The sequence below is a fragment of the Phoenix dactylifera genome, chromosome 8 (genome assembly GCF_009389715.1).
Source record: "Phoenix dactylifera cultivar Barhee BC4 chromosome 8, palm_55x_up_171113_PBpolish2nd_filt_p, whole genome shotgun sequence".
NCBI lineage: Eukaryota > Viridiplantae > Streptophyta > Magnoliopsida > Arecales > Arecaceae > Phoenix > Phoenix dactylifera.
In genome coordinates this window covers 26020345-26037937 of record NC_052399.1, presented here as the reverse complement: position 1 = coordinate 26037937, position 17593 = coordinate 26020345, and the positions used below count along the sequence as shown (strand labels likewise).

Here is a 17593-nt window from a genome sequence, read left to right as displayed (position 1 = left end):
GCCCATGAGGCGAGCGATTTCGGCCCCGATCGAGGAGTCAATCAACACGTGTCACAAGAACTAACAATCCTAATAACCGACGGCCTTGGCAGCTCACAGTCCTGGAGACACCACATTCTGTGCCCGACAAGCATTGCACGCCGCCCACGTGGATTGACTCCACGCCACGATCGTACTATCGGTCAATACTTGGCCCTCAATGCACACCACATCAGCCCAAGTAATGACAATCCGACTTCTTTATATAAAAGGACAGCCTGGAGGACCTCAGGTATGCATGCTATATTGCTCATAAAGAACAAAACTCTACTGAACTCTCTCTCTTCCATACTGTTGTTTTTCTATTCTGACTTAGACATTAGAGAGTTCTCCGTTGAAAACTTTCTGGCAAGCGAACTTTTTGCAAGCTATCCTTGGAGGAGACCAGTGACCCTATCTCAGCTAGCCTGCTCGGCTTAGTTCCAACTGACCTCAAGCTCGTTCGAGCTGCGCTCTGACCTTGCTTCGGATCCTGCAGCAACAGGTACAAAGTTTTAGTTGCATTCGCTGTATCTCAATTGGATTTATGAATTAAAGAAATAGCAAGAATTCTTCATCTGTTCTCGTCCTTATCTCTAGTTCAGATGATCTGATGGCTACCATTTGATCGCTCCTTCCATTTTGATTGGAATGGATACGAAATATGCCAGCTTTTCATGGTATTTATTTATTAATCTGGTTATCGATTTCTGTCATTGTTTCCCCGGTCATTCCAAACAAGCGTGTAGAAGGATACAAATAAAGCTCACCTTGGAGTAGTAAAGACCTCCAATCCTCTTTATCTTTTCTCATATTCTTAATTATAGCTCTCATGTAGTATATAATATTATATTATATTTAAACTAAAAAAATGAGAGTGCATTTGGTTCGCATTTGGAATCTAAATTAATTAGAATGAAAATTAAAATAACTATTTTTGCGATGTGTTAGATTTGCCACTAAAATTTGGAATCAGAATAGTCACCATGATCTGCACTTCCCAAAAGCTATTAAACAATTAATGGAGAAATATTATTGGAAAATTAATTTTTAGATAAGCTGATGGAATGGAATTTGAATACTAAGAGAAGCGTTGAAATTAAATTTTAAAGAATTGAAGCATTTTCATGTCCTTTTAGAGTGAGAACGAGAACATAACTTCTCCAACCAAATGCTTGAGTTCATTTTCGTTTCTATTATAAAGCCCAACAATCATGTTTAATTACTTTTCTCCCAAGTCACTAGAACGCAAAGTTAGGCAACTAAATGGATCAAAACAAATGCACCATGTCAACAATCCAGACACATACCATTGTCAGGTGGGACCCAAATGCCAAGTCAAAAAAAAAAAAAACAAAATAGATAATTAAATAGATCAAGGTATCCAAAATTATTGGTTGAACTAGATCTATCAACATCAACAGTGGACCAATCCTAACTATAGAGCAACATACATAAATATGGAGAGAAAAAATAGACGAAAAATGGAGCAATACAGACATAGCTACGTGTGGTGCTCTATGGTTGGACTGGTCCACAGCTGAGTTGGTGGACGTGAACCATTCAATATTTTTTTGCTGGAGGCACTAACCTTGTCGCGTGGTGGAACCTCAGGATCAAAGAATGTCATCTCAAATAAGAAACATTAGGAGCCTTAGATATTTTTTTCGTGCTCATACTTATCAACAAGTTGTTAAGAAAGTGGAGGAAAAAAAAGAAGGGCGTTGACTTGACTTGGCCTTATATGTGGGCATACCTATTTCTAAAAAACCAATCTCCAGAGGATTCTCTGTATTGCTTTGCTTCTTTGTTGCAGCTCAACATCACAAGAAGGCTTTCTTTCTCTTTGATCAATCTCCAAGCCACCATGTATCCAAATCAGTCATACCCATCGGCCGGGCTGCCTCCGGCGATGGGCGTTCCCTCGGCGTTCCAGATGCAGCAGGGGCCTCATCTATGGTCCACCGGACTTTGCGACTGCACCACCGACTGCTGGAGCTGTAGGTTTCTTCTTAGGTTTTATCCTGAATCCTCAAATTACTGGTTTTAGTATCAAGGTATGATGAATTATCTCCAAGTTTATCTCTTCTCTTGAAGGTTGCATGACTTGCTTCTGCCCGTGTATCACGTTTGGCCAGATTGCAGAGATTGTGGACCAAGGAGCTACTTGTAAGTCTCTCTCTTTGTTGCATATATGTCTTGATTTTTAGAGAAGCTTGTTGCATATATGTTAACCATGAGGGCTAACAAAATAGTGGCATTTGAAATTTTAGAAACCACTTAATCTTATTTTGCTATCATAGTTAGGACCAAAACATATACAAGCCAGTAATTGAGGTGTGGGATGAATATAACCATTGGGATATCGTGCTTATTATTTTGGAATTTGGCCGTAAAATATAATATAAAAATATATTTTTTTTGGTATGAATGGTACTGAATAATTTGATTGATGAACAAAAAGATTTAGACTAGACATGTTATAAATTACCTGTCACGGGACTAATCGTGACACATTGGTTTGCCACTATGGGCCGAAGTGCAGTTTCCTTGGTTTGCCACCATGGGCCGAAGCATGGATATTTTGGTTTGCCACCATGGGCCGAAGTACAGTTATTCTGGTTTGCTACTGCAGGCCAAAGCGCAGTTATCTTGGTTTGCCACCGTGGGCTGAAGCATAAATATGCTGGTTTGCTACTGTGGGCCGAAGTGCAGTTATCTTAGTTTGCCCCTGCAGGCCGAAGTGCTGTGTTATCTTGGTTTGCCACCGCGGGCAAAGCGTTAATATTTTGGTACGAGGCTTTATAATTTTTGTCTTTATTTTGATGAGATATGGAGTTAATCCTTAGTTTAAATTTACTATATTTATATTTGTGTGAGTGTATGGAATTCTTACTGAGCTATAAAGCTCACAACCACTTTTTTTCTTCTTCTTTCAGAGTCATAGGATGCATAGTTTCGGATAGGTTGGGTGTGAAGTTCAAGCATCAGAGTTATAAGTTAGTTTATTTTTTCATACCGATGAACATTTAAAGATCTTGTAACTGAACTAGTTGGATTATTTGAAAATGATGGATTTATTTATTTGGAATATACAGCTTTTCTTTGTTGAGTTAATGGATATTTGTTCATCTTCGGCCATGCATGATCTCTACGGTATCGCTTGAGGGCTCATGCGGCCGTGTCATGTGGTTGACCCAGGTAATAGGTTCGGGGCATGATAGAAGTGGTATCAAGAGTATAAGTTTAAAAGCACTAGGGAGCTGCAGCGAAAGTGTAGTTGGTTAAATCATTTTAAATTTGGTCAAAAACACTAAGTCTAAAGGTCTTGCAATAGAAGACTTAATTTGCTTTTCCAATTAAGTAGACTTGATTTGAGTATCTTCAATGCCTTGGTATGTTAATTTCGAGAACGAAATTATTTTAAGAAGGGAGAATATAAAGTTCTGGCACAAAAGACTTACATAGGCCATTACTTCATGCACAAATCTCAAAGTTGGGTGAAAAAGAAAAAGAATTCTCACGTGTGCTCTGCATGTGAGATGGGAGGAAGAAGCGGACTCCTTTCAAGAGTCAGTCTTCTTCTCCGATTCCGTCGTGGAGGAGGACTCCTCGATGCCACCGGACCATCCTCCTTGTCCTTGGTTTTAGGCGATAAAAGGAGGTCTATGTTCCTCCTCTAGTATCCTCCTTTGAAGCCTCAATTTAGAGTCGGAAAACTTGATCTTTCCGTGGAGGGTTTCATTGTTGATTGGCCGTGAGATCTTGCTGGCAGCAAGGTAAGATTTCCCAACTTCTCTCTCTCCTTTTTCCTCTTTGGGCCATCAATTCCCTTTGATTGGAGTTGGCAAGTCGTCGGAATTCAACTCGAAACAGGGTGCTCTATTTCGGTTTTTGTTCACCGCCGTCGACTATCGCCGGCCACCATCCATTGCCGCTGCTCCCTTCCTCACGGCCCAGCAGCGCTCTAGGCCACCATCGCCGGCCAGATTTGAGTGGTTGATGGCCGGAATCTTTAGGAAGGACCAGAGGTACAGGCAGACAATGCTAAAAATTAATACTGTTTCATAATTTGGTACCGTTAATCATGTTTGTTGGGGCCACTCTAATGATTAGGCCTGATCTTGTATTGGGACAACTGTCTGGAAAAGAAGATGTTGAGCAGACCATTTTGCTCTCGAGTTCATAGATCTAGATCGAGAAGAGGATCAGTATGCTCAGTGTTTGAGTCTGTCATCGATAGAAGTAAGGAGTCCCGCACACAATCACACATGTTGATGAGTTTGAGATTTGTATCATTTTATGTATGATTGATTAAAGATTTTTGACATATATATTTGGTTAATATATAGACATATCAACATCAACGATTATGTTTGCTTAGATTATGATTTTGGTTTTTGGGATATAATGTTAATTATTTTAGTATTTGGGCGTGAAATATAATATGAAATTATATTTTTTTTGGATAAAAATGAATAATTTGATTGATGAATAAAAGCATTTGGACCAGATTTGTTATAGACTGCCTGTCATGGGCCAAATCGCGACACATTAATTTGCCACTGCGGTCCAAAGTGCAGTTATTTGGTTTGCCACCATAGGCCGAGGCGGGTATGTTCTAGTTTGCCACTTGATTGTACCTATTGAACCGGAACAAAATGCCTATTAACTATTCACGGTTGTAACCACAAGATTATAACGTTCCCCTCTCTTAGGAACGGAATGATTGTGTGTTTGTAACTATGGGACAGAATGCTCCTATAGTTGAAACTACGTACCCTCTCTATATATTTATTATTGGATATAATAATGTAATGAAGCCTAGCTTTTAATTCCATTCTTCACAAATCAGACAAATATAACTGAGAGTTTATCAAAGTTCTAGACTATCAAAACCAGAGATGGTCAAAAAATTTAAAGCACCAGTTTGGTTTCCTTATGGTTGTTGATCTAATTGGCTTGGTGTTTGGATACAGCATGCGGTTCAAGCGGGGCACTCTTTGTATTTCTGGGAATCATATGTTGCCACTGGATATACTCGTGCTTCTACCGCTCCAAGATGAGGACACAATTCCGCCTGGCCGAGAGGCCCTGCTGCGACTGCCTTGTACACTGCCTTTGTGAACGATGTGCTCTTTGCCAGGAATACCGAGAGCTCCAGCGCCGTGGCTTTGACATGGCTATAGGTATTTTTGATATATTTGCACACTTGCATCCATGCATGTGTTATTTATAGTTGCATGCATGTACATATGTATGTATCGAATATTTTCTTGAATGGATAGTGCCACATAAATTAGTTTCCCACCTTTTGTTTGTTAGAACCCGTGCGGGCGTGTGTTTAGTCCCGCATCGGTTATTCGCTGGGTAGATCTTGGGTACTTATATAGGATCAAGAAACCCAAATAATACCTTCCGGCTAGCCATTTTGGATGAGGTCCTGGGTTGTTACAAATGGTATCAGAGCGGACCCGGCCCATAACCTATGTGGACTAGGGGACACTGCAGCACGGATCCATTGGAGCTGACCATGGGACAATCGTGGTATTTATGATTAGATTTGAATAGATATGAACCCTTAGCCTGACGAGAACGTCAGGGCTTGAACGGGAGGAGTATGTGAGAATCCTTGCGGGCGTGTGTTTAGTCCCACATCGGTTATTCGTTGGGTAGATCTTGGGTACTTATATAGGATCAAGAAACCCAAATAATACCTTCCGGCTAGCCATTTTGGATGAGGTCCTGGGTTGTTACAAATGGTATCAGAGCGGACCCGGTTCATAACCTATGTGGACTAGGGGACACTGCAGCACGGATCCATTGGAGCTGACCATGAGACAATCGTGGTATTTGTGATTAGATTTGAATAGATATGAACCTTTAGCCTGACGAGAACGTCAGGGCTTGAACGGGAGGAGTATGTGAGAATCCTTGCGGACGTGTGTTTAGTCCCACATCAGTTATTCGTTGGGTAGATCTTGGGTACTTATATAGGATCAAGGAACCCAGGAAAAATTATAGACTCTGGATCTTGTGGCCACCATCACAAGATGGATGGCCATCCGACGAAGCATGCCGTGTATTGCATGTAAGACTGTCTTATTTAATGCTCGTCTATCTATCATCGAGTGATGCACAGCACTTTGCGGCACTGCAGAGGAAAATTATATTGTATTTCAAAAAATAGGTGCGAGTTGCAACATAAGGAATTCTTATTGGATACTTGTTGGAATTCTCGTGGCAGGGTGGCACGCCAACATGGCGAGAAGGGCACAGGGGACGGTTGTGCCGCCCGTCGTGCAAGTCGGCATGATGCGCTGAAAGGAAGTCCATCCGCAACTTGAATGAAAGTCAAGTCAAAGAAGAAATCTTTAATCGCATGGAAGGAGCATGCAAGACATGAGATGCGGATGGCAATTTCCATTTGATTGCTGACATGCATGGTGCATGCCAAGTTGCTTGTTTAGATGCTAAAGCCATGTCCTGGTTCTCTCTCTTGTGGTATGTTTGTGCTATAATTATAGAACCACAAATTACATGCTAGTTAAGACCTAAAACGAAGGTAAATGGGTAATTGGATCCTCTTTTTTTTGTTGTTGAGAAGACAACCTTCATATTCTTGATCTTCAATACAAAAGCTATCCTTGAGTACATTGTAAAACTTTGATCTTTAACGAAGTGCTCCCTTCTCTATCCAATGTGATAGAAGGCAGAGCAGTACGGTATAATCTAATGTGTTGACGTATCAGCTATCATCATACAATCATTTGAATCCACAAGCATGTCCTAGGTCTTCGTATAGCTCACACCATCTCTTTTCTTTTTTCTTTCGGAGTTGCAGGTTGCTTGGTACTTGGCAATAGTTGGGATCATGGGTGAAAGAATAAGTAGAAAAACTATCATTGATACTGGTTGGATGATTAAATTTTGTAATAGTTCCAGTTTTGTTAATTGTTATGAATTGAGATCATTATTTTTTAATGATATTAAGGTTATAAAAATTTTAGGTCTTGTATATTTTTTAGGGCTTTGCCCTAGAAAGTATGTCGTTGTGTCACATAGCCGACCCGAGCATTGGGTTCGGGGCATGACAGCATTTGTAGATTTAATTGATAATTGTTGTTGGTTTGTGAACCTAAGGAGATAATAGACATTTTATTGGTTATTGACAATATTTAATTATTTATATTTAACATCTATTTAAAATATTTTTAGTATTTTTAAATAAAAATATGATCATGAAACTTGAGGCGCCACTTGAAGCTCGAAGCCTTAGGCCTAAAAGATAGACCTGAAGGTTAGTTGACCAGGCTCGAGCCTAAATTAATTGTGTTTTACTTGGGAGAATAGGCCTAAATGGGTTGAAGCCGGCAGGCCCAGCCAACTTCAGCCCATGGCCCCAAAGCCAGAATAGAGGAGCTCTTACTCCGTCTTGCTCACAGCAGAGAGGCCGCGGAGTCGGCACGACTCGACGGGTAGTTGAACTCTCCGACCATGCGAAGAGTTAGAATGGCCACCGACCATCTCATGGTGCTTATCCGCCCACGTTCCTCGGGGGCGGTGCAACCACTCTTGGGCTTATCCACTCGGGAGCCTATAAAACCCCTCTCCCTCATCCCTTTTAGAGCATCGAACCTTCTTCTCCTTCTCCTCCCTCATTCTCCTCCTTCCTCGATGGCCGGTGTGCCACCCCGATCGAGCACCGTCGCCCAAAGCCTCCTTTTTTCTCCATTTCCTCCGTATACTCTATTCCGAGGCTCTTTTTCCCTGCTTTGAACTCTGCCGCCGCTAGCCGCCAGCCGAGCTATCCTCGGCTGAGGTTCTTCTCCTTCTCTGGTGGCCGGCGTGCCACCTTGACCAAGCACCACTACCTGAGATCTCTCTTTCCTGTGCTCTCCTGTTCTGAGATCCATTTTTCTCTCTTCATCGGAATCGCTGCCGCCGCCACCACCCCAAGATCGCCGAATTGAGCAACTGCGATCAAGATCCTTCTCGTCCGTCGATGTGTTGGTGAGCCTCCTTTCCCTCTATTCTTCTATTTTTGGTTAAACGGAAGCCAATTTCTTCCTCTGTTCCGTCTCCAAACCGACCAAATCGAGACTATTTTCTGTTTCTTCTTCTCACCAGTCGCCACAGCGGCCGCCGGCCGCCACTGCGGTTGGCTTGCCGTCGACTAGACGACGGCCTCTGGCCATTAAGGCCCGACCACCTCGTCGGCTTCTCCTTCCCTCTCTTCCTTCTTTTCCTTCTTCTCTCCCTGTTTCTGAGCTTAACATGATGAAGAACATTTTGGGCTGTGAACATTCATTTGGGCTTAGTTCAGTGATTTTGGGCCCTATTGGGCCGTACCTATTGTGGGCCGAGTTTGGGCCCTGTTGGACCATATCCATTGTGGGTCGAGTTCGAGCATGTTGGGTCGTGCCCATTATAAGCCGAGTTTGGGCCCTATGAGGCCAGGTCCATTATAAGTCGAGTTTGGGCCCTATAGGGCCTTGTCAATTTTGGGCCAAGTTTGGACCCTGTTGGGCCATGTCTATTGTCGGCCGAGTTCGGGCTTGTTGGGCCATGTCCATTATGTGCCGAATTCGGGCCCTATTGGGCCGTGTCCATTATGGCTAAGTTCGGTTTTATTAGGTCGTGTCCATTATGGGCCGAGTTCGGGCCTGTTGGACCGTATCTATTATGGGCCGAGTTTGGGCCCTATTGGGTTGTGTCCATTGTGGGCCGAGTTCGGGCTCTGTTGGTCCATTGTGGGCCAAGTTCGGGCCTTGTTCACCCTATTGGGCCATGCCCATTATAGGCCAAGTTCGGGCTGTATTCACTTTGGGCCTGTTCATCTATTACGAAGTCGTGTCCAATAGTATTTTTGACTTTGTTTGGCTTTGAAATTACCGATGAAATTAATTATATTTTAATGATATTTAAACAGGTAAACCTGATCTACCTACCTATTTAAAGCGAGAAGATGTAAGTAACTTAATACTTCAAAGCATGTTTTCTAAATTATTTAGTAAAATATTGATTAGTTGATTAAATTTTGATATAAGTTTTGTACTTAGTTAAATTGGTTAGGCATATTAATAATTATTTTAAAATTATGTTATATGTTCTGAAATCAAAAAATATAACGAGATAAATTATAAAAAAAATTTATTTTGTATATATGTATTCTCAGCATGGCTATGATCTATTTTTGCCCCGCTAATAAGTATTATTCGTTGGCCCTATAGACTTATATCTTTAAAAATCTGGTTTCGACACTGCACCACCAATGATTAGAATAGTGGTATTTGGACACTATTGCCATCGATGGTTAATAATAGTAGTATTTGTTACTTTGTGCGACCCATGCCATTATGTTATGTGGCTATAGCCTATTTATGTTGGTATTCTGTTATCAGTTTTTATAAAAGTAATAATAAATTTTGAAAGGAAAATATGTTTATTGATGATTGATTTTTCATTCATTATTTTATATTTTAATTAAATATCCCACATGCTTTGACTCCACTCTTGGGTATTATGTCGCTTATTGGGCTAGTGTAGCTCGCTATCATATTTTTCATGTTTTCAGATCCAGATGCATACGCATGATCGCTTGGGACTTTGGGAGTGCGATAGATTTCCTAAAAATTCTTTCAGACATTCCCATTTTAGTTAGACTAGTTAGAATATTTGATTTATATTAGCACATGTTACTTTGAAATTATTGTAAGAACTATTTGAACAAATTAATAATTAAATAAATTTTTAAAAATTTGTTATTGCTTTGATATGATCTGTAGCCTTGCATGCCTGTATGGTTCGCCGTACAGGCATGGGACATTTATCGCGCTTCGGGTTCGGAGCATGACAACATATGATTCTTATATATTGTTATTGGTTTGTAGTATGTACAAGTTATAATTTATGGCTATTAGCTTTAAATAATATTAACATTTTGTATGCTAGGCAAAATTTCCTCGCACTAATGTCCAAAATTTCCTCAACACGTACAGCTGAAAACAATTCCGAGAGTAGAAGGTAGTTCGACTTAGAGACTAGGCCAAATTAAATGACCTTGGTATTCCACACTGGATCATGGTCAAGTCATCTGACTACTTTCCTTACCATGTTTCCATTGAACAATTTCATGAACTTTGAACGGTCAGGTATGTCGACTCATGTTAACCGCTCTCTTGAACCTTTTTATTCTTAATGTGGCGTAACACACTTAATCCATGTCTGATACATTCCTACAATGGAGAAGGGACATAAAAAAATTCCTATAGAGTCTAGTCGTAACATTTGCAGTCCAATGCTAAGACTACGACAAAAGTAATGAACCAGTGATTCACGTTACAACCTCTATTTAAACCCTCTCCACCTAGAGGTTCTTCACAGCACCAATTCCAAATACTTTCAAGCCAATTCACAAGACTTGAAACTTTGGAAGGGATGGCTACGTGGAGGGGAAGAAATATGGTGGGAGTAATGTTTCTTATGTTCTTGATTGCTAGTTCGCAGCCTTTCTCTACTGCAAGGCCATTACAAGGGCATATTCAGCTCGTCGAGAGAGGTTTGGCATTGGAGTCCCTTCCAAAAGGTCCCCCTCAATCGCCTGGCTCAAACTGCAGCAATGATCCCAACAAGCAGGGTGGCCATTGCCCAAACTCTGGAAGATAACTGGATTTTCTATGATGATGAAACTACAATACACACTGAAGTGCAATTATGTTTATAGGGTGATGATGTTTGTTGTTAGAACCTAAGCAGGGTTCAAGTCTATACTCTGGTGGTTGTTATGAAGTTTCGAATAATTTCTTTATGTATTTTGTTTTTGTTTTTTTTTTAAATTTTTTTTCTGAGGGAAGCAATAGGCCCTAGGTGCCTATTTCATATGTTTATTTATGAAGATAAGTGCCTTCTCGTGGGGTTTTGAATGTTGTTCATTTCAAGCACTGGTCAATGCAAAATTTCACTGATTTGTTCCTAAATTAATCAACAATATTAGCATTTGCAATTTGTTTATTGTATGATTTAATTCTCATCTATGAATGTGAGTTGGGTGTGTGGAAAAATGTATGTGTGCATGTCATAGCGGTGAAGCTGGACATGGAACGGGCCTATGATAGGGTCCGGTGGTGCTTCCTTCGGCTTGCCCTAGAGAAGTTTGGTTTCCATGAGTCCTAGATGGCCTGGGTGCTGGGCTGTGTGAAAGGGCCGTCCTTCTCCATCCTGATCAACGGGACCCCAACGCCTTTCTTCCGCTCTACCATCAGGCTTCGTCAGAGTTGTCCTTTATCCCCATATCAATTTATTATTTGTGCCGACGTGCTCTTTCGCGCTCAGTGGGCGGTCTGCTAGGAATGGGTGTTGGAGGCTTTCGTTCCAGTCCCTGGTGCCACAACCGATTTCTCACCCTCTGTTTGCAGATGATTGCTTCATCATGGTCCGAGCAAGGACCAAGGATGCTCTGGCCCTTAGGGGGTGCTGGAAGATTACTGCGACGCTTCTGGGCAGCTTGTGAATATCCACAAGTCGACCATCTCCTTCAGTCCGAAGATAGAGTTGCAGGTGAGACGGAAGATCAGGGGACTTATTGGCATGAGGGAGCAAGAGGGGTCGTGGAGCTACATAGGGGCGTTCCCATCACGGGAAGGAGGCTGCAAGTTTTTGAGTGCGCTAGTTTGGTGCAATAGGTCCAGGAGAGGCTAGCTCGCTGGAAGGTGACCTCACTCTCCATGATGGGTAGGCTAATTCTAGTTAGGTCAATTCTGAGCTCCATGCCCATGTACCTCATGTCAAACACTGTGGTTCTGAAGACTACGCTGACCAAAATTGAGCGGATGCTCCGTGACTTTTGCTAGGGCTCATTGGGTGGCAACCGTGGTATGCATCTGTTGGCTTGGGGTACGGTCTGCCTGTCGACCTGGGAGGGAGGCTTGGGGGTATAGCCCATCCTGGAGAGGAGGGAGGCGCTAATCGGTCGGCATGGAGCAAGGCTAGTCCTTGAGCTGCAAAGTTTCTGGTGCCAGGTCATGACTGCTCAACACGGACCGGTATGGACCGACAAGGCTGCTCAGAGTAACCAAAGGTGTTCCTTCCTTTGGCTGCAGATCTGCAGGTACGTGCCCCATGCTTTGGCTAACTCGAGATGGTTGATCGGTGATGGGCGGTGTGTGGACGTGATGGAGGACCCCTGGGTGGACTCTCTCTCGGTGAGGTTCTAGCCAACCATGGTCAGCGTTGAGGTTATGGACAGACTCTGAATTTCTGATCTCCTCTACTCGAAGGGGGTTGGGTGGGACTTTAGCAGGATCAGCTGGCTTTTTGCGGAGTCCTTTGCAGAGAGAGTCTGATCCCTTCCTATTCTGGAGAGGGCTTGTCCAGACGTGAGGGTTTGGAGCATGTCCTGCAGTCTCAATATCAGAGTCGGAGATATCCTTCGCACCCTTCAGAGTGAGCAATACCCAAGGTTGGGCTGTGCCGCGGTCTAGCGCTTTGGCCTTCACTCGAGAGTGGCCTTGTTCCTCTAGAAGATGGTCTGGGGTTGGTTGCCGACTAGATTAGTGTTGTGCGGGTGGGGACTGAGCATCCTTCCCTTGTATCTTGAGTGTTAGGTGGATAAGATCGTGGACCACACTCTCTTTTAGTACGTGCGTACTGGCCGAGTCTAGAGGCTTGTCCCAAACCTGCTAGCTATTTGTTGACATTCGGGCGCTTTCCTGCAAGCGCTCAAGTAGTGGGCTGCGGGCCCCTAGACCCGGTAAATGGTTGTTGGAGCGACCTACACGGCATATCAAATCTAGTTGGCCAAGAATACCTGAACTTTTAGCGAGAGCAGCCCTTCACCTAGGTTCGTCGTGGAGCGAGCTGTGGTACAAGCGGCAAAGATCATCTGCACTGATTCGTCGGATGAACATTTGATATCTCGGGGCACCTGGGGCTCTACCTCTACTTCTGTAGCATCTTGGACGGTGTTCTTCACTGGGAGCCCCCACCTCCGAGTTTTCTTAAGATCAATTTTGACGGATGTGTGCTTGATAGCGGTAGGCATGGAGGTGCTAGCTTCGTTATCAGAGGTTCGAACTCTAGGATGGTTGCAGTTGGTGGGCGCCAAATCTTCGATATCTCGGTTTCGAAGGCTGTGCTGAGGGTGGCATGGGCAGAGCTGGGCCATGCTCGGCGTGTGTTGCGGGCCAGAGCAGTCATCCTTAGGACCTTAAGGGTGATTCATCTACGGTGATCAGCTGGATCCTAGCAGGGTCCGGTGGAGAGGGCGGGTTCCATCCTCTCCTCCGAGACATTTGGGCTATGGTGGGCGATGGGGTGGCATTCCTAGGCTGTCATGTTCTTAGAGAGGCAAACTGGGTTGCGGATTAAGTGGCCTCCTTCGTGGCATACTACTCTAGGGAGGCTTTGTGGGTTGGGGAGAAGGAGTTGTTCAGAGCTCTCTGTGATGTGTTGTCTTTTGATTTTTTTTGATGTATCCATACTAGATCTGTATAAGTCGTCCGCCTTTGCAAAAGAAAAAAAAAAGTACATGTACGTTTGTTTTGTAATTATATTGTCAAACTATTTGAGCCCAATTAACACTTTAATATCTGTTTAAGTTTTATCTGCCAGAACAACGATTTAGATCCTCTAGTATTCTTCTAATGCTTATTCTCATTTACTGGTTTTTTTTTTATTTGGAGCATCATTTCGCATGCAGAAAAAGAATTCTGGAATTAAACAATAAGATCACCAAGGCAAGGATACTAATGGCTTTCTCAATGGATTTGCGCAATGATGTCACCAATATTTTCCTATATTTTGTTATTGGTTTGTAGTATGTACAAGTTATGATTTATGGCTATTAGCTTTAAATAATATTAACATTTTGTATGCTAGGCAAAATTTCCTTGCACTAATGTCCAAAATTTCCTCAACACGTACAGCTGAAAACAATTCCGAAATTAGAAGGTAGTTCGACTTAGAGACTAGGCCAAATTAAATGACCTTGGTATTCCACACTGGATCATGGTCAAGTCATCTGACTACTTTCCTTACCATGTTTCCATTGAACAATTTCATGAACTTTGAACGGTCAGGTATGTCGACTCATGTTAACCGCTCTCTTGAACCTTTTTATTCTTAATGTGGCGTAACACACTTAATCCATGTCTGATACATTCATACAATGGAGAAGGGACATAAAAAAATTCCTATAGAGTCTAGTCGCAACATTTCCAGTCCAATGTTAAGACTACGACAAAAGTAATTAATGAACCAGTGATTCACGTTACAACCTCTATTTAAACCCTCTCCACCTAGAGGTTCTTCACAGCACCAATTCCAAATACTTTCAAGCCAATTCACAAGACTTGAAACTTTGGAAGGGATGGCTACGTGGAGGGGAAGAAATATGGTGGGAGTAATGTTTCTTATGTTCTTGATTGCTAGTTTGCAGCCTCTCTCTACTGCAAGGCCATTACAAGGGCATATTCAGCTCGTCGAGAGAGGTTTGGCATTGGAGTCCCTTCCAAAAAGTCCCCCTCAACCGCCTGGCTCAAACTGCAGCAGTGATCCCAACAAGCAGGGTGGCAATTGCCCAAACTCTGGAAGATAACTGGATTTTCTATGATGATGAAACTACAATACATACTGAAGTGCAATAATGCTAATTGGGTGATGGTGTTTGTTGTTAGAACCTAAGTAGGGTTCAAGTCTATACTCTGGTGGTTGTTATGAAGTTTCGAATAATTTCTTTATGTATTTTTGTTTTTGTTTTTTATTTTTAATTTTTTTCTGAGGGAAGCAATAGGCTCTAGGTGCCTATTTCATATGTTTATTTATGAAGATAAGTGCCTTCTCGTGGGGTTTTGATTGTTGTTCATTTCAAGTACCGGTCAATGCAAAATTTCAGTACTGATTTGTTCCTAAATTAGTCAGCAATCTTAGCATTTGCAATTTGTTTATTGTATGACTTAGTTCTCTTCTATGAATGTGAGTTGGGTGTGTGGAAAAATGTATGTGTGCACGTCAAGGAGAGAGAGGTGGAAAGAGAGAGTAAAAAAGGATGAGATTCAAAAATAATTAATGAAAGTTAACTGCATCTCCGCCAAGGATCAAATGGTGGTGTTATTTGATTTCTAATTGGTTGAGTTGGTAAAATCACTAATTCATAATCCCAATGAACTCACAACAAAAAATACCTTGATGAACTTCAATGATGTTATCTATCTTTTTCACAAAAGGTATATAACCGTTATAATACTCATTAGTGATCCCATAAAGTACACTTTCAAATTTAAAAATAGCAAACAATAACAAAATTTTGCAGCGTTCTTTGCCAAATCATTGTCCATTTAATAAAAAATATTATTTTTCTACCTATACAAACTCCTTCAAAGACAAAGTAAATAACAAATCGAATTTTAAAAATATTATTTATATAGAGAAATGATAAATACGCAAATAATAGATGTTATTTGATTTTATGATGCACCATAACATCACCAAGTAGCATGTTATAATAGTGGTTTTCTTTTTTGATATATATATTATTTTAAATTTATGATATACATTATTTAAACTTTGAACTCCCTCCACCAATTTTGCCACAGGACCTGAGGTCGCGATGAAAGCAATAGTTATCAAAGACTATTAAATTATATGCAAAATTTGGGTTTGGATGCTCATCACAATCAGCAAATTCTTATATATAAGGAATGAGGTTTTCTCTTCTTACCGCAAATTTGTAAGATGTCGAACAACTGCTTCAAATATAGTACATCTTGTTGAACTTCAAAATCTATAGACTTATTAGCTAAATGGCAACCGAAAGAAAATGAATTTCTCATATTTAACTAATGCTAAATGCAAAATGAAAAATACAAGAAATAAGAATCTCCTGCAGGGGATTAGATCATGCTACTTGTCCCTCCTTTCACAAAAAATGGAGAGATGGACACGAAGATTTGTAAAAAAAAGGGTAAAGTGGAAAAGATCCAAGTGAGTGGAAAGGAAAAAAAAATAAAGAGGGACTTTGTTTCAAAAAAAATGTCGTTTGGGGACTTAATTAGGGCTAACCAGTAAAAGATGTAAATATGGAACTGATCTCAAAACTCAATTGTACTTTCGAGAAAGATTTCAATATCGCATTTGTCTAGAAGAAGAACAAAAATTATGTTTTCACCATTTTCTTCTCAAGACCTTTCACTTTTTTTGATCATGTGGGAGTTGGAATTAACTCCTGGTTAACTTTTTGCCTAGCTCCAGGAACGATTGAAGCCATACCCAATTAAAAAAGATGATTTGATCGAACATTTCAATTCATAGATGCAAATCTCAGATCAATGAATGCAGATATTCTCGATACTCACATAGAAGAAAAAAAAAGTGACTTTGATAAAAAAGAAAGTAACTTGGACAAAAAAGAGTATAAATCCATCAAATTGGCTTCATTAGAAACTAGGGCTGTATGTATTTTTTGGACAGAAAGCAATCAATTAGTAGCTAATATTTTTGATAGTATGGTAACAATATCTTTCTTTTGATGAATCTTTTTCATGGCTCAATAGATAATTTGATAAGGCAATAATTTTTTTTCTATCCAAACATGTTAAGATCAAATCCAAAATGACTGATGTTTCATAGTACCATATAAACATAAATTCTCATGTTTATAAAGAAAATATAACTCATATCAAACCCGAAGTGCCATGTGAACTATGACAAATATGCTAAGTATGTATATGATTCTAAAAAATAGATTGATTGTTGTAGGTCTAGAGAATCTAGCTAATAATAGACCGATTCTTGTGGTTATGGAGAACCTAGCTACAAGGGATCTAGGAATGGAGAGCTCTCCCCCTTTTTCCACCCGACTCAGGAATATTTGTTTGGTAAATAATAACACCCTTAGACATCTCTTCTCCTATATCTACTCTTTCTATGCCTATGAATTCCATAGGATCCAAAAATGAGATATTGTTGCACTCAAAATTTGTATCCATTTTTTATGATATTATGCATAGATAAGATATATCATGGCCAAGCCCCGAGAATTCTTTTATAATGATTTTTGATAAGTGAGATTTTGACCCAAACCAAACAAAGAATAAAAGACAAAAAAAAAAAAAAAAAAGAAAATCAATAGAAGTTTAGACCTGAATCTTGCAATGGAGCTTCTAGCAAAATTCATTCCGGAGTCAATCTCCTTAGTTTTTTATTAAGCTGATGCTCTTTATTCTTTATTCTTTGTTATTGTTATACTTCCATCTCTTCAAGATATTCGTCCTATATTCTAGTATAATTATTCCAATGCAATGGTAGATTCGTGTATAGAAAGCATACTAGCTACCTACCAAATTTTTATTGGACGATCACGGTACTTCTCAAAAACTGAAATTCTTGATCATAACTCAGATTGAATCTTGAGTTCACAATCCTAATTTATTATGTAGAAGGTAGAAGTTTTTTCCACCAATGTAATTGAGAACAAATGTGAGAAAGGGACTTTCATCTAGTCTTGCTACGTATCTATTGTAGAAATTATAGGATTAATTACCGGACATGCAAAATAAAAATACTTTGGCCTAGAGAT

At 40.7% G+C, this 17593-nt stretch overlaps 1 protein-coding gene across 5 annotated transcripts; it reads left to right on the top strand.

Annotated features, from left to right (window-relative positions):
• Positions 1-1752: 1752 nt before the first annotated feature.
• Positions 1753-11023, top strand: LOC120103770 (cell number regulator 2-like). Of its 5 annotated transcripts, XM_039129377.1 has the most exons (5): positions 1755-2018; positions 2116-2187; positions 4998-5207; positions 6266-6346; positions 6390-6672. In XM_039129377.1, the coding sequence occupies exons 1-4, from the start codon at positions 1763-1765 to the stop codon at positions 6340-6342; spliced, it is 615 nt and encodes a 204-aa protein (XP_038985305.1). In that variant the 5' UTR covers positions 1755-1762; the 3' UTR covers positions 6343-6346; positions 6390-6672. The 5 variants fall into 5 exon arrangements, with proteins under 5 accessions (XP_008795342.2, XP_038985307.1, XP_038985306.1 ...); XM_008797120.4 differs by lacking the exons at positions 6266-6346; positions 6390-6672 and adding an exon at positions 10521-11023 and having other exon boundaries at positions 1753-2018; XM_039129378.1 differs by lacking the exons at positions 6266-6346; positions 6390-6672 and adding an exon at positions 9596-9794 and having other exon boundaries at positions 1754-2018.
• The last annotated feature ends 6570 nt before the right edge of the window (positions 11024-17593 follow it).

Bases quoted from the DNA above. Each gene is read 5' to 3' on its own strand.
- LOC120103770 (XM_008797120.4), top strand. From the start codon at position 1,763: ATGTGGGCATACCTATTTCTAAAAAACCAATCTCCAGAGGATTCTCTG. The intron at 2,019-2,115 runs GTAGGTTTCTTC...CTTCTCTTGAAG, and splicing joins CACCACCGACTGCTGGAGCT to GTTGCATGACTTGCTTCTGC. The intron at 2,188-4,997 runs GTAAGTCTCTCT...GTTTGGATACAG, and splicing joins TGTGGACCAAGGAGCTACTT to CATGCGGTTCAAGCGGGGCA.